This window comes from Fukomys damarensis, unplaced genomic scaffold (assembly GCF_012274545.1).
Source record: "Fukomys damarensis isolate Sample0158 unplaced genomic scaffold, DMR_v1.0_HiC HiC_scaffold_1, whole genome shotgun sequence".
Classification (NCBI taxonomy): Eukaryota; Metazoa; Chordata; class Mammalia; order Rodentia; family Bathyergidae; genus Fukomys; species Fukomys damarensis.
The window spans coordinates 40,303,684-40,318,987 of NW_022900913.1; the positions used below are offsets into that span (position 1 = coordinate 40,303,684).

The window sequence follows — 15,304 nt, forward strand, 5'->3', positions numbered from 1 at the left end:
AGTTCAGGAACCATCCTTCCTTTTGTCCATTTTCAACAATATTTGCGCCATGTTGTTGCTTGCCGAGGAGGTGTTATGCCAGGTTTATTTTTCCTGCACTATGCTCACTTCTGCATAGTCTGTTATCAAGTGCTTCTCAATTACACAGTTTGGATGTGCCTTCTGTTTCGTGCTGCTATATGATATTCCTAGGGTAGGGACTCTGAATCTTTCAGCTCAATATAATCTTATAGAGGAAGATGACATACGAAAACAATGATTTCTCATTTTTCAACTTGGAAACTCAGGCCCAGAAAAATAAACCATTTACCTAGTCCATCTCCCCCAAACCATATTTGAATGAGATCTTGGCAGCCCCTTGCAAGAGGAAGAAGAGGCTGAGAAGGTTACATAATAAGACTGACCATTGTTCAACTGCAGCAACTCTTCTTTATCTGCTTAACAAAATTTTAGGTAGAAACTCCAAATTGTAGAGAATGAATAGAATCACAGAAAAAATTCTGGTGTTGAGCAGAAGAATCATAGGTGGACTCTGAAATAAATCCAACTTCTGATGTTGTTTTAGGAGCATAACTGTTATTTTAGGAAGAACAAGAGGAAAGTATAGTAGGAACGCTCTGCAGTACTGGTCCACCATGTTCCCTCATTTTAGAATTATCTCCTTAGAGTTCTGATACAGGGTGGGAAACTCCACTCCCAGCCAGAGCTAACTGGACTTAAGGGGAAACCTAGCCCAGGAAGAATGAATCTATACTGGAGACTGAGAAAATGAGTTTCTTTCTATGGAGATTTTGAGCCAGGTGACCCTCTCTTGTAATTGCGTGATGTCATGACTTGGAGGGACAGAGTATGCAGCATGGGACTAAGCTACTCACCTAAAGGCTTTGACTAATTCAAACTACAAGAAAACTAAAATGACAAACTTGGTGACAGAAACCAGTTCACTGTCAGCACTACAAAGTCCCCACCACAGGGAGCATTGTTCTTATTTCTAGCACATAGTCTTTTGTCTCAGTTTCTAATACCTTTCTGGCCCTATCATATTGGTTTTATTTCCTGCCCCTGGACTTCAAGAGACTCTCCTGTATATTTAATCAACAAATGTCCTCTTTTTGTCCTGCATTGAGAATTAAATAAGAAAATGGAGAAAGGTCAATTCTTCTGTGAAGAAAAATTCCAAATAATATATATGGGTATGTCCCCTCTAGTGGTACAACCTAACTACTTTCCCCATAAATGTGGGCTGGAATAGTGACTTGCTTCTAACAGGAGTATGGAAAGGGAAAAAATAGCAACTTTAGAGTGGACAAACCTGGCATTTACCATTTTAATTGGCTGACCAAGGTTCACATTTGTAAGTCATGTACTCCCCAATATAAAGTGACAAAGGCACTTAGTTTCTGTTGACTTTTCTCCAAAAATCTATAACTCCAGAAAACAATGAGAAAAACATTAGAAAAGTCCCAACTGAGGAACATTCTATAAAATAACTGACCAGTATTTTTAAAACAAGGGGACACTATAAGAAATTATTACAGACTGGGAATTAGTATAGATTGGGGAAAGAAGAAATGGCAACTAAAAGAGAGATAGTATCTCAAATTATATTCTCGGATAGAAAAGGGACCATTCATGGAAAAGTTGATTGAAATACAAATAGTGTGCAATTTAAGTAAGTGTTATACCAATGACGGTCTTCTCAGTTTGATAATGGTAATATGGTTATATACGATGTTGACCTAAAGCTGTGACAGCCAATCTTTTAAAGCTTTCAATGATACAAACATCCTGCTGTGGCATTTGTGTCACAGGTTTGTCACTACTGCCCTATAAGAAGCTGAGTAAGGGTACATGGAGCTGCACCTGCAACGTTTTGATAAATCTAAAAAAATTTTAAAAGACTACCAGGAAGTTCAGTAAATCTCCAGAAACATTAGAGAACTAGTATTAGTGGCTACAAAGCCAGTAACTATTGATAAATGGACACTGCAATGCTAGTCCAACAAAGATTTTTTGCCCACCACTGGACATTCCAGGCTTCTCCATCACCTTGCATTGTCTTTGTCATTGCTGCCTCTAGAATTGGATATAGATTCTGCCATTGCCACTTGTCACCAAAATAGACAGTGAGCAACTCCTGCTTCTTCCCACCACAGGCTCTTGCTTTGGACAAGGTGGTCACACATTATCCGCAGGGAGATTGGAATGAGTGCCTGACATTTCAGTTTCTATCCCTGGATGCAGGTTCTGTGTCATAGAGAAGGTTTCTTGGACACAGGAAGGTGAAGCTCAGTAGCCAAAGAGGAGGATAAACATCCATTATGCTGAGTGAGACCACATCTAACTGGAGTGGCCACCCAAGAGTTCTGTGAAGGAAGGACAATGCAGATGGATTTGTATTGTGAAAACAAATTTGAAATTAAAAACACCACAGTATCGGACACTCAGTCTTGCATTGAGGTATGATTCTGATAGAACTACATTGTTCTCATGTAACCACTATGCTGAACAAGCAGAAACAGAATATAAATAGAAAGCAACTTTATTTTTGTCCTCTGCCACCCCTATCAGTCAGCTCTGCACCTCCATGTTTGTGGTTTTCAGTCAGAGAGAGGAGTCCTTAGGAGTTTTCTGTCACTCTTCAGTAATACAATCCTAGGGACATTTCAGGCAATAAATAAAAATTAGCCTTAAAATGTCCAGCCTCATGTAATAGTGAAAATTTCAAATTTGTATTTGTGTTTGAGTCTCTCTTGGTATAGTTTGAGCCTGAAGTCAAGGAAGGAAAAAGCTGCTCTTTCCTCCTGTTTGTTCTTCCTCTTCTGGCTGATAGTAGTTGAAACTCCAGGACTAATGCACAATGTGAGTAGGTTGGGAGCAAAACATTTCTACTTTACAGGTCGTGCTGTAAGGTTTAGAGTTTGCGGATTGTTTCTGCAGATGTTTAAGGTTGATTCTTTTATGAACTTTTTTTTATGAATTCTAACATACTTCATCGGGTACACTGAAGATCAGATTTGGCTGGAGGAATGTGGAAGTTGGAGGACATACCACAGTAGGCCAGCGTGAACCTTAATTCTTGCTATACCATTGGGCGGGCCATACATACATCTAGACATTTCAAGTGCAATCCCAAACCCTTTCCTTACCTGTTTCTCTGTGTCTTTTTTATCCTGTACCTTCAGATGTCCTGGCATGTCCCTCTGATTCTTAAAGAATCATTAGAAAGCCTCTGTGGGATAGCATCTTGCATCTTCAGCCCAAGGGAATATATAATAATATATATATATATGTCACATAAAATAATAAATGTTTGTAGATCTCTAGAAGGCAACCATTTCCAAGTGTCTATGAAACATTCAACGACACTCTCAAGTCATTTATCAAAAATCTCTATCCTTCAACAAGACAAACAGTGGGCTCCATGCTCATTTTCAGAGTCACGTCTTTCCCTATACAGAGCTTTAAAAAGATGCCTCTGAAAGATGGAGGTAGTAGCCCAGTGCCATCTCCAAATTCAGGGAAGATGGCCCCAGATGTACAGTCACTTTTCCCTACAGCCAAATGTGTCTATTTCAGCTCCATAAATATGAGGAGCCAGAAGGTAAGGCAACTTCCGTGTCACTTCCAGCCCACCCAATTAGCACAAGATTATGAGGGAATGCATCCAGGTGTTTGAGGAGGAGCTCCTAAAGGTCAGAAACTGCCAAGGCCTTCTCATATGAAAAAATATGTGTGAAGTCAGGAAAAAATAAGAGATCTTCCATCCCCAGTCCACCTGAAACAGAGCATATACATAACATCTTTTAAGCAAAAACCAGCTGTTCTTCTGATAGTAACCTCTGGTTTGCAAATATGAATTTACTGATCATTTGTTAAGAAACACTGGATTCATTGTGACAGACAGTTATTCAGTTATACCTCATGAAGTCATTTCAGACTGATTTTCTATTCCAGGAACTTTGATTTTCAACAATGGACAAAACTTTGCCAAAAATTTTCTGATTTTAATGAGCCAGCACCCAATAGTAGGCATTGCATCCTTTAAACCGAACCCATCTGCAAGTTAGAATATTTCAAGGCCTCTCAAAGAAAACTCTCTAAACTCTACATTAGTTACTTCATTCATCACTGATATTTGACATCTGGATCTCACATAGTTCTTGCTCTAGCGGGCACACTTACAAACAAGAATGCGAATTGTCTTAAAGTGCCTGCTTATGCCTCATTCCAGTATGGACACCAATTCTAGTTTGGAGTAGCAAAGTTAATAAAGAAAATAAGGTTGGGGGACAGATTATTAATCCTACCTCCAGATATCTAATGGCTGAGGTAAAGAAACCATCATAATCACTGAGCCAAGGCTGTCTGCCTCTTCAACAAAGAATAGGCATCCTCTTTGCCATGGAGGAGCAAAACGCACTTAACTGGGTGCAAAGATTTGCTCAGTTTTCTCCTTGTGTGTACAAAGCCCAAAACAGACTACCACTCTCGTTCCTCTGATAGCCTGGAGAAGAACGGACCTAAGAACAATTCTGAATCAAGCTAACCCGAGGTTAGCTTCCCTCTTTCTAAAACAAAAATACTGAAAGGAAGCCCTTATGATTCAGAAATCTAAAAACACTGGAAAGATTCAGCTTTGGGGGAAGAATAGTTTTCAGCAGCATCCGTGTCCATAGTCAGAATAGAAGACAAAGATTTAAGACACAGGTGGTTTTCTCTAGGCCCAAACATCGTACGCTGCCACTTATTGTAGATTATGAAATTCTTTTTCACAAAGACCAGTTAAAATTGGATTAGGTGAGTGTCACAAAAACAGAGTTAGAAAAACAAACCCTATTTTCTGTATGAAACACATTAAAAGCATCAGGCTTTTGGGGACACTAGCCACATCTTTATGCTTCTAAATATCCTACCTCACTTTTTTCTCCTTATGTGTTCCACCTATTATCATAAGGCAAAATCTTTTCCTTAAACAAAGAACATACAGAAATGAGTCTGTTGTAAAGTTTTGTTTGGTTTTTAATACATCTTTTAAAAAAGAATGTTATATGTACCATTAGGCAAAGTTTCAAATATACTATGGAACTTTTATCCATCTATTCTATTTTTAGAACATAATTTTTGCCTGGACTCCATAATGAGTTTATTAATCCTTCATTGGGTCTATAACTCTTCATTATACCTTAAACTAAAGTCTCTTAAGGGCTGGGGATTTAGCTCAGTGGTGTCTACACCTACCTCACAAGTGCAAGTCTCTGAGTTCAATCTCTAGTACCAAAAGCAAAAACAAAACACTAAAGTCTCTCAAGATCAGCACTATTGACACCTGGGACCAGGTAATGTATTGTTCTGGGGAACTGTCCTGTGCATTTCAGGATATCTGACAGCCTGGTTGGTCTGGTCCCTACTCAGCAGATGCATGCAATGTACTCCCCCCGCAGTTTTGGAAACCAAAACTGTCTCCAGACATCGCCAAAATCATCTGTGGGGCATATCTCTCATCACAGTCCACCCCACCTCCACCACCACTCCTGGAACACTACTAGTCTCTGGCTGTCAGAGAATTATTAAAACATGAAAAGGACATTAAAAGTAGATATAATTTGAAATATTAAAACATTTGTTTCCCAAGTATTTAAACACCTGAGGTATATTTTAATAGACCCTATGCAGTGCCTATCTAATTGCTATTCCTTCATCTTTCCCTAATTACACAGAGGACTGGTCCACTGATGTCACTGATGACTCCTCCGCCCTAGAAGAGATTATCACCCATAAGAATTCCATTTATCTCTGCCAGTGACTGGTTGAAGGATAGGAATCATGTTGCCCAGTTCCAAATAATGAGCCATAAAAGGGAAAAACAGTGCAAGGAGAAATTAACCTTACAAAATAAAAGTAATTTAAAAATAATAAAAGTCTCTTGAAGAAAAAGCCATTTTGGCATATCTTTCTTTCCTCCATTGTGATTTCTGCCTTGAATGTAGCTGTACTGCTTGGAGCTCTGCTGCCAATCATAACTCACATCACAGGAACTGAACAAAAGAATGAAAAGCTACAGTTTGAGGAAGGTGAAGCAGGGAGAACAAGAGCATCAGTTTTTTGATGACATCCTTGAACTGCTGAACCAGCATTGGAACACCCACCTTCACAATGCTCACTAACTCAGACAATTCAACATTTTTATTGCCTAAGCAAAAGACTGGTAAATTCAAGAACTAAGAATTTCTTTTACATTTTTTAAAGGTTATTAAAATAAACAAGAATGAATGATAGGGACTGTATGTGGCCCACAAAACCTAATCTTTACCAAGTTACTCTTTCCAGAAAAGGTTTCCTAGTCCCCAATTTAAACCACCTAATTAATAGTGGATGTCTTGTGGTTTACAGCCCAAAGTTTTCCTAATGTAAGTACTAATATCTTCATTTTACAATTACAGACACTAATGCTGGAGTTGGGTAATGGTGGATGAAATGAGACAATTCAATTACAAATTGGGCTTTATTTCAATTTGTTGTAAAGCCAAACTGAGACATCACAAAAGCATTTAACAAAAGTTCTATCCTTTAGCAATTTAAATATTTTTGGTATACTAAGCTAGATTTTACAGATCAGAATAGATAATGCTTCTTGATGAAATGCAATGCAGTGGTATTTCACTTTGTGAAATTAATTTGCTTTACATTTCAGGGGAAGATGGCTGTGTTTGTGTTTATGTGGGGAAGATGTCTGTCACCCAATGTAGAGTTTGCAAAGGGAAGCCAAATTTTGCCAGACATTTTTGTTTGTGAATGAAACTGCTTACAAACAGAAGCCTTCATGAACTAAGGAATTACTATTTGTTCAGTGAATATCTTCCAAGAAGATCTGACTGTCCTGCTATCTGGAGCATCAAGGCATTTCCTGTGTTGGGAAACTAAACCTTGGAACTCTAAGGGAGAAAAGATATTGCATAAACAAACACAGTGACATGATAAATTCCCTCTCCTATTGCTGAGATAGTTCTTACTCTTCCTGCTGACTCACTCAGAAGTCAATTCTCAACGAAATATATTTACACCCTTCCTTAACCCTACTTCCCACATAAATACTGCTATTTACTGTGGGGCCAACACGGTCAGCATCACCTTGGACAGGGGTTTACATATCAATGAAATTTATACATATACTGCAAAAGTGAAGTCCAGAAGAAGGCATTTATGGAAGAACGCCTACTATGAAAAGTTCACGAGAGCTACAATAAACAACCACCAACATCTAACCTGGGGCTATGACTGAGCACTGAGTGGCAAGCATGGCCTGGCTTCTTTTTTTAATTCAACCAGCAATTTTTTTTGTTATGTCACAGTGCTTATTCTAGTATTCATACAAAACAGGCAGTCAATAGAAACACCAGTCCTCCATCTACACCCAGTACTGGTTGTGTTTCAGCGTGGGGTTGGTTTGTTGGCAAAGTTTGACCATGTCGGGATCAAGGTTCACCTAGGTCTCCCAAGGAGCACATTTTACGATTTGTTTAACCATTGTGGGGTCCATTTGTTCATACTGTAGGGCCCTGAAAAGACCAGCTGGGGGGTTCCTGGAGCTTTTGATGAGGGGCATCACTGTGACAGATGGAACAGTTATGCTTCTTTCTGGCTTACAACTTGGAGTTGTGGGTTCTAGGTTGGTCCGGGGATTAATACGTGGCTTTGCCTTTTCTGCTTTCTGGCCCAGCAGCCAGATACACAAGGTCACTGAAATAACTATCAGCAAGAGGAACACTGCAGCCAAGGGTATAATGACCATCAGAGGGTAACTGCTGTCTCTGGGCTGAGTGGATGCCCCAGGGCTGACTTTGGTGGCAGCTGGTGGCCAAATGACCCCCATGGGAGAGCTCGTGCCATCCACATGTGGCTCTGCACCACTGCGTTGTCCCCAGGGATCCGCTGCCTGCCATCTGGTCTGGGTCAGCTTCCCTCGAGTTTCCATTTGCATTGTGAACCCTGAAGAAACCACAGGCTTTTTCTGCGAGAAAACTGAGGTCCCAAGGTCCTCTCCAGTGACTAAAGGAACATCTGATGTGAAAGTTTGCAAAAGTAAGAGGTCAGGAGGCACTATGGTGAAGAGGAGATAACCTATTGCTGGCTGTACATGGTCTGTCCTGAGCAGGAACGTGAAGGAGTCATTCAGCACATCAGTGCCTGTTAGGTTAGCATGTGCATCAAGCACCAACAGTCCTTGGTCAACATCCTTCTGCATGAACACTGTGGCATCTTCCATCACGGTGCTGTGAACCACTCTCCGTACAAGTCTTCCATGGACAGGGGGTTCTGTCACTTCATATTCGGGATCACTGTCGGTCATATTAGCAAGTTCACTTGCATCAAGGTCCTTTCTTCTCAGCTGATGAGCCACTCTGTTAGCAACTTTCAGATTTGACATAACCCGCAACAGAGGCTGTACCTTGATGCCCAGTGTTTGCCCTGTCAGGTTGCTTTCTGATGTGAACATTGAGAACTGTAGCTGGTCCTCCGAGGCTGTGAGATTTATCATATGGTAGGACAGTTTTCCTGAGTCCAAATCCTCCTGGGCAAAGCTAGTGACCACCTGGTTTTCAATCAGCAAGTGGCCATGTTGGAGGGGGCTTGCTATTCTGTAAATGATCTGGGAGCTCCTTCCATTGGTAACTGCTGACAGGTGAGCATTGGTGACGGGGACAATTGTCTGGCCTTGTGGGAGAAGCAGCTCAGTGAGGTTCACAAGGGTGATGGAGATGGGGATGACATCCAGGTGGAAAAGCTTGTAGAGAGGACGGTGTTTGCCATCAGTCACACGAAAGTAAAACACTCCAGAAGACGGGCTTCCATCTTGTATGAACCACACCTGACAGCTATCAATGTCAGCTTGTGTAAATTGGTGACAAGGTACATCCGAATGGTTAACCATTGCCAAAAATCCATTATTGGGGTTATGAATGATCATATATCTGATCTCATTTGGAGGACTGTCTGGATCCTCCACTTTCAGGATTTCAGGTCCCACAACCAACCTACTACCCTGTAGCACTTGCAACCGAAGTCCTTTTGTCTTTAATTCTGGTGCCTGGTCATTCACAGGAGTGATGGTGATGTTAAACAACTCTTCAAGAAAGCCAGCCTCTGGTTTGGTGGCAGACTTGCTCTTTTCATTTGGCCAAACAGCAAAGCTAAAACTATCAGTCAGTGACTCAGAGTCATCATGAAGGTATGTCATTCCAAATTTATTGATGATGTACTGGGAGAAATTGGGTTTTTCTTTGGTAATATTTCTTTCTCCAACCATGATGGTTCCATAGTGAGGAAGAGATGTAACTTGGAACCAAACTTCATAGGAAGAGCGCTGATATTTGGATAATTTAAATAAGAGATTGGAAGCATCTAACTTAGATTGGTCGATTAGAACTTTGTCTCCCTCCTTGACAGTAGCTCCTGATAAAACATAAACATGAAGAACAGGTGGCATTTCATTAGAACTTTCAGATGACAGTTTCAGTAAAGCTTTCTCCCTCACATCTGCCTCTTCTAGGGGATTCTTCTAAGGGCTTTGGTTGCTTAAGTACCTTAATGATCACTGCTACCCAAAGCATATGAAAAAAATGAAATTTATATACAAGGACATATACAATTAAGTAAACAGTTCAAGCAAGTGCACTTAAAAACCTCAGATTGATTCACTTATAATTTAATTTTCTAACTTAGCTACTTTTGGACTTTCTCTGCCATGAAAACAGGTGCAGCTTTCAATACCCCTTTCCTTTTAAAAACTTACCCTATTTGTCATTTTCATTTTTTGTCACGAGTGTTCAGTTGTAGGCGTGGTGAAGTACCCATTTGGAGGTATAAAGAAAATTATTTAAAGCCAAATTACAAATCTTCCCCAATTCAACCATTAAGCTTATGAAAAGAAAGAGGCCCAGATAGAGGGCATACAAATAACAATTCCTCATAACTGTTCAGTTTTATTTCAGAGGCTATTATAATGGCATTGACAAAAAGGGAAAGATCTATTTTCAAATTGTCCCAACTTTAATATAGGTGAAGCACATACAATTTCTCAGTAGCATTACCTGTATTTGCAAGCAGAAGGCTGTGCCTACCAGGCTCATTAATTTCATATGAAATGGTAATAGAGAACTCCACAGGGCCTAGAACTGCTGCAGGTGGAGAGGATGCCATGAATGTAAAAGAGTCCTCCACAGTCCAGCTGGTGTTCTCGTGATCTATATGCTGGTATAGTATCAAGCCTTCACTGACCTGGGCAGACAGTGAAAAAAATTAGCCCCTGGTTTCCAGGGTGACACAAAGATTAAAATAGATCTTAACTAGAGGAGACACATATCTTTCTAGGACTTAGTTTATGTATGCTGAAATTATTGCTCATATTGCAAATTTGGAAACATTAAAAGCAGGATGACTTATTTTTCAAACATGATATTCTATTTGAAGGGCCAGGGATTTTGCTCAGTGGCACTGGGCCTGCCTCTCAGGCACAAAGTGCTGAGTTCAATCCCTGGTACCAAGGGAAGCAAAAGAGAGAGAGAGATTCTATTTCAAAATGATCAAGGGGGCTGGGGATTTAGCTTAGTGGTACCATGCTTGCCTTGCAAACACAGGTCCTGAGTTCAATCCCCAGTACCCCAGCCCCCCAAAAATCTATTTAACAAAGAAAGAAAACTACACCTAAACTTCTACTTTCTTGTCAGACAGTTTGAACAACTCAACCAATCATGTTTCATATTGACTTTTCTGCCAACAGATTATTTTTAATCAAATCATAGACATATCATTTCATATGTAAATGTTTTAGCAGATACTGGTAAAAGATAACTATTTCTAAGTTTGAAAGACAATTTTTGCTCTTTTTTTTTTTGTAGCTCTTCCACATTAAAAAAAAAAACTATTGTTTGGGCAAGCAAGATTTCAGGGAGTCTATATAGCACAGTTAGTATTTCTCATAGATTTCTTTTCACATATGGGTTTGCTTTAATTTTTTTCTTGCAATTTATGTGTTGAAGAAATTGAGTTGTCCTGAAGTGTTTCCTATATTTTGGATTTTTCCAATTGCATCTTTATGCTGTTAACATGTCCCTCTCTCCTCATGTTTCCTATATAAAGTAGTTAAATTTAGAAGCTTAAGTAAAAATTAGGTTTAATTTTTGGATATGAATATTTTACAAGTTGTACTGGATAATTTCCTTTTTTACTTCTTGGAAGGCTCAATAATATTTGCTTAACTCTCTTTAGGATGTGTTAAGGTTATTAGGGAGTTTCAAATGTTGGCAGCTCGATCTATCTGTTGAAAGGTTTCCCATCACCCGGTAACTTAATAGCTTAACAGACTCATTGATATTATTGTCTTGATCCATTGCTGCAATGGCAAAACACTGATACTCTTTCTTTTATCATCCCTTCTTCATTCATTATCTGGCAGTCTCGTATGAGGAAGAACTTTCATTCATCAGCTATCTGGCTACAAAGAGGAATGAGAGGGATAGGAGAAATGCTTGATTGTTTTGAAATCATTACAAACTTCTAAATGTTATTATATATGTTATTCCATTGCAATTATTATTCTCAATTGAGTTCAAATTGTCCCACCTTGCCTAATGTATTTTTTTAATATTTAACTTGTCTTTAATATCTGTGGCTTGTCAAGGTCCTTTCTAACACAACTAATGGGGATGAGTTCTACTCGGTGTTTTCTTATCCAGATACCATGTGTGTAGTCCTTCATCAAATATCAGTGACTCAAAATGCAAAACTATACCTCAGAAGAGAGGGCAACTGAAAAATAGTCAACTCTTAATTCTTAGGAGTGACACATTTTCTCACCTGCTATCTAATAATGTGTTCTGAACTTACGTGGGTTTGTGAAGACATACTAAGTATCCAGTTCAAAATTGCCTGGAACAAACTATCATATAATTTACAGAGCCGTTGAGTCTACTGATCTGCCAACATTTATAAATGCTGTATTAATTAGCAGAAGTTTGCATTACTGGCTCCATGTTTGTTCAGTGACTATGTCTATAAAGAGCTCTAGAAAGACTTTTTGGCTAGGGAGTTTCTGTGGAAGATGAGCACCCTGTCCCACAGTGTCCAAAAACAGTTGGTATGGTATGGAGATTTTTGTTCCTTAGACCACTTAATAATGGGACAAAGAAATGCTTTCCTTTGGGGATTTTAAAGGGGGAGAATAAAATGTCATTGCTCAACATTTCCTCAGAAAGAAACAAGATTAGGAGAAACTGGATTACTTGGGTTAAAAGTAATCCAATTTGGTTTGGAAATTGGATTAACTTTTTTAAGGATAATGATTTCTGGTTGTAACTAGAGCCTCAAATTCTCAACAGTGCCTAGAAAATAAGTCCTGTTTCCTTTAACAGCCCTATTATTTCTGTTCTGAGATTCTGATTTATGAAAAAAGATTAATCATAAATGTATTTTTCCTTCCAGGAACAGGTGATATTCCATGAATTTTGAACCAGAGGATGATTCCTGTCCTGCTTAAGGGAGACACAATATTATATAGAAATTCAGTTTCTCAATACAAAAAGTAACACAATCTATTAACCAGGAAGGGAAGTTTTCCTAGAAGTTGGTCATTCTTGTGTATTGGTCCTTTGGTATAAGTGAAAAATAGCTTCCTGAATATATCAGAAGTTGTTTAAATAATCTAAGTATCTTCTGATATTTGCAGTATGGATAACAATTGTCCCAGAGAATGAATGGTGCCCCTAAATGAGGACAGTTGAGACAAAGGTCAGAAATCTTCCATAGGAAAGACTCCTAAATGTAGTTCAACCTAATGGAGGAAAAGTCTAAGTTCTATTACAAAAAAGCCATTTGTTTCAAGAGTGAAAATTTAAGTGAATAACCAACTGACATTCTACATTAGAGAGTGAGAGAGAAAATGAAATTACATGTATGTTGAGAATCTGAATTTTAAGACTAGATAGATACTGAAAGAGCTGCAATAGGTGTAGAAGAGAACAAGAGTGCCTGTGGCATGCCAATCATGCCCAGAAAGAGTTTTGCAGGTGAATGGTCTTTAATGTTTAGACAAATTTTAGCTTCTGTAGCTTTAGAAGCCAGGTTCTAAGGGCTATGAGTGAGACAGCAATAATACACAGTGATGCCTGTTAGTGCTGGGAGAAGGACCGGAAAGGGAACACGAGACAAGAACTTCATAAAACAAAGTATGGGGTGAACCTAAGGAGAGAAGGATCTCAGAGATGGATAGAATTTTGGGACCCCCAAACAGAAAAATAGTCTTTGGAAGAGCTTTCAACAGGTCCACAGGATTCCACTCTATTCAATATGGGTATATTAGCCACTTAGCTGGATAACTGCACTCTGGGATTGAGGGAAGAAGGAAGGGAATGTTTCTATTTCTTAAAGATTTCTATTAGTCCAGATATTTTTCTCTTTTATATCTTTCTGGGAGGCCATTAGAAAACCAGTGGTGTAGATTTCCAATTAATAAATATAGCAGGAAAAACTACCATTTGACAACTATTATAGCCATTGCATTTCAGGTAGGAATCCTAAAGTGGTTGCTCGAACTAGTGGGCTACAGTGTAGTGAGAAACAGGATATTTTAATGGCTACAAAGCATCTCTTCACAAAATATGCGCTAGTCACAAAGGAGGAAACAGTACAGCATATTATCAGCAGAGAAATCTGAAAGGTGGCATTAGATCAAGCAATGAATGTGAAATTCTCAATACTGGCACGGAGTCAGCTTCAGAGGCTGCTGATAGAAAGTGCTGAGAAGAATCCAACAGTTCCCATGGCATTTCTGCCCAGAATTCAAAACCTGAGCTCTTGCCCAGAACACACAACTGGCACATTCTGAGTCTCATCATTAGGACACATTAGATAAAACACCAGATAAGATCAAACTGAGGGCATTCCACAGAGAACTGGCCTGCTCTCTAAAAAAGTAAAAGAAAACAAATGACAAGGCAAGATCATGAAAGACAACATAACTTCTCTCCAGATTAAAGGAAACTAAAAACATTTGACAACTAAATGCTATGGTGTCTGCTGTGGCTATTTTTTTTTTCTTTTGCTCTAAAGATACTACTTACTGGAACAATTTGGGAAATCTGAAAATGATCTATCAGTTGTATAATACATTGTATAAATGTTGATTTCATGATCTTGAAAACTGTATTGTGTTTATGTAAGAGGATGGCCTTATTTTTAGAAATTATACACTGAGATATTTAGAGGTAACTGGCCAGGTTGGAAACTGGCTCTGAAAATTTTAGAAAAGTATGTGTGTATGTCTTCAAAGAACGAAGGATAAAGTAAATTTGGTTAAATGCTAACATTTAGGGAATATGGATGAATAGTTTATGACAATTCTTTTTGCAATTCTTATTAAAATGTAAAGTTAAAATAACTTCAAAAATAACTCTCATGGTGTTTTATTACATCAGCTTCAAGAAGGGACCATCTTTTCTCTGATGACCCAAGTTATGCAGAATGAGGGAGAGGGAGCAACCCACAAACGCCCTGGACACTCGGAGAACAAGAAGTGGTTTCTTCCTATCCTGACAGGTTGGTCTCTCCCTGCCCTCCCAAACCCTACCCGCTATCCTCTTGCCCCTACCTCGATTGTTTGGGATTTTAACAAGGCTGTAATCCAGTTACTCATGAAGAGATGGGTATGTGGTTCCAAGTCTTAGAACAGGGTAATACTACCCACAAACGCCCTGGACACTCGGAGAACAAGAAGTGGTTTCTTCCTATCCTGACAGGTTGGTCTCTCCCTGCCCTCCCAAACCCTACCCGCTATCCTCTTGCCCCTACCTCGATTGTTTGGGATTTTAACAAGGCTGTAATCCAGTTACTCATGAAGAGATGGGTATGTGGTTCCAAGTCTTAGAACAGGGTAATACTCTTATATATATATATATATATATATATATATATATAATATATATATATATATATAAATACATATTATATGTGTATTATATAATACATATTATATATTGTTCACAATACATAATGTATATTATATTATATAGTACATATTATTATATTATATATATGTATTGTATAATACATATTATATATTAGATATAATGCATAGTATTATTTATATATATATATGGCCCTTGAATCTCTAAGATCTAAGATTTCTGTATCTTATATCCTTGATGTTTGTAAAACCAAAAAGAATATCTGGCAGACACTGAAGGAGAGATTTGTCTCTAAAAAGACCATGACCTCACTGACTTTTCTGTTATAAGTTAAAGGTCACAGC

The 15,304-nt window shown here is 38.7% G+C and overlaps 1 protein-coding gene across 1 annotated transcript in view; it reads right to left on the minus strand.

Moving 5' to 3' along the window:
* Positions 1-6,457: 6,457 nt before the first annotated feature.
* The window catches only part of LOC104864144 (chondroitin sulfate proteoglycan 4), a 64,164-nt gene continuing 55,317 nt past the window's right edge, over positions 6,458-15,304 (minus strand). Inside the window, 2 exon segments of the mRNA XM_033761854.1 lie at positions 6,458-9,453; positions 10,092-10,278. Of these exon segments, the coding sequence (XP_033617745.1) occupies positions 7,487-9,453; positions 10,092-10,278 (2,154 nt within the window). The 3' untranslated portion in view covers positions 6,458-7,486.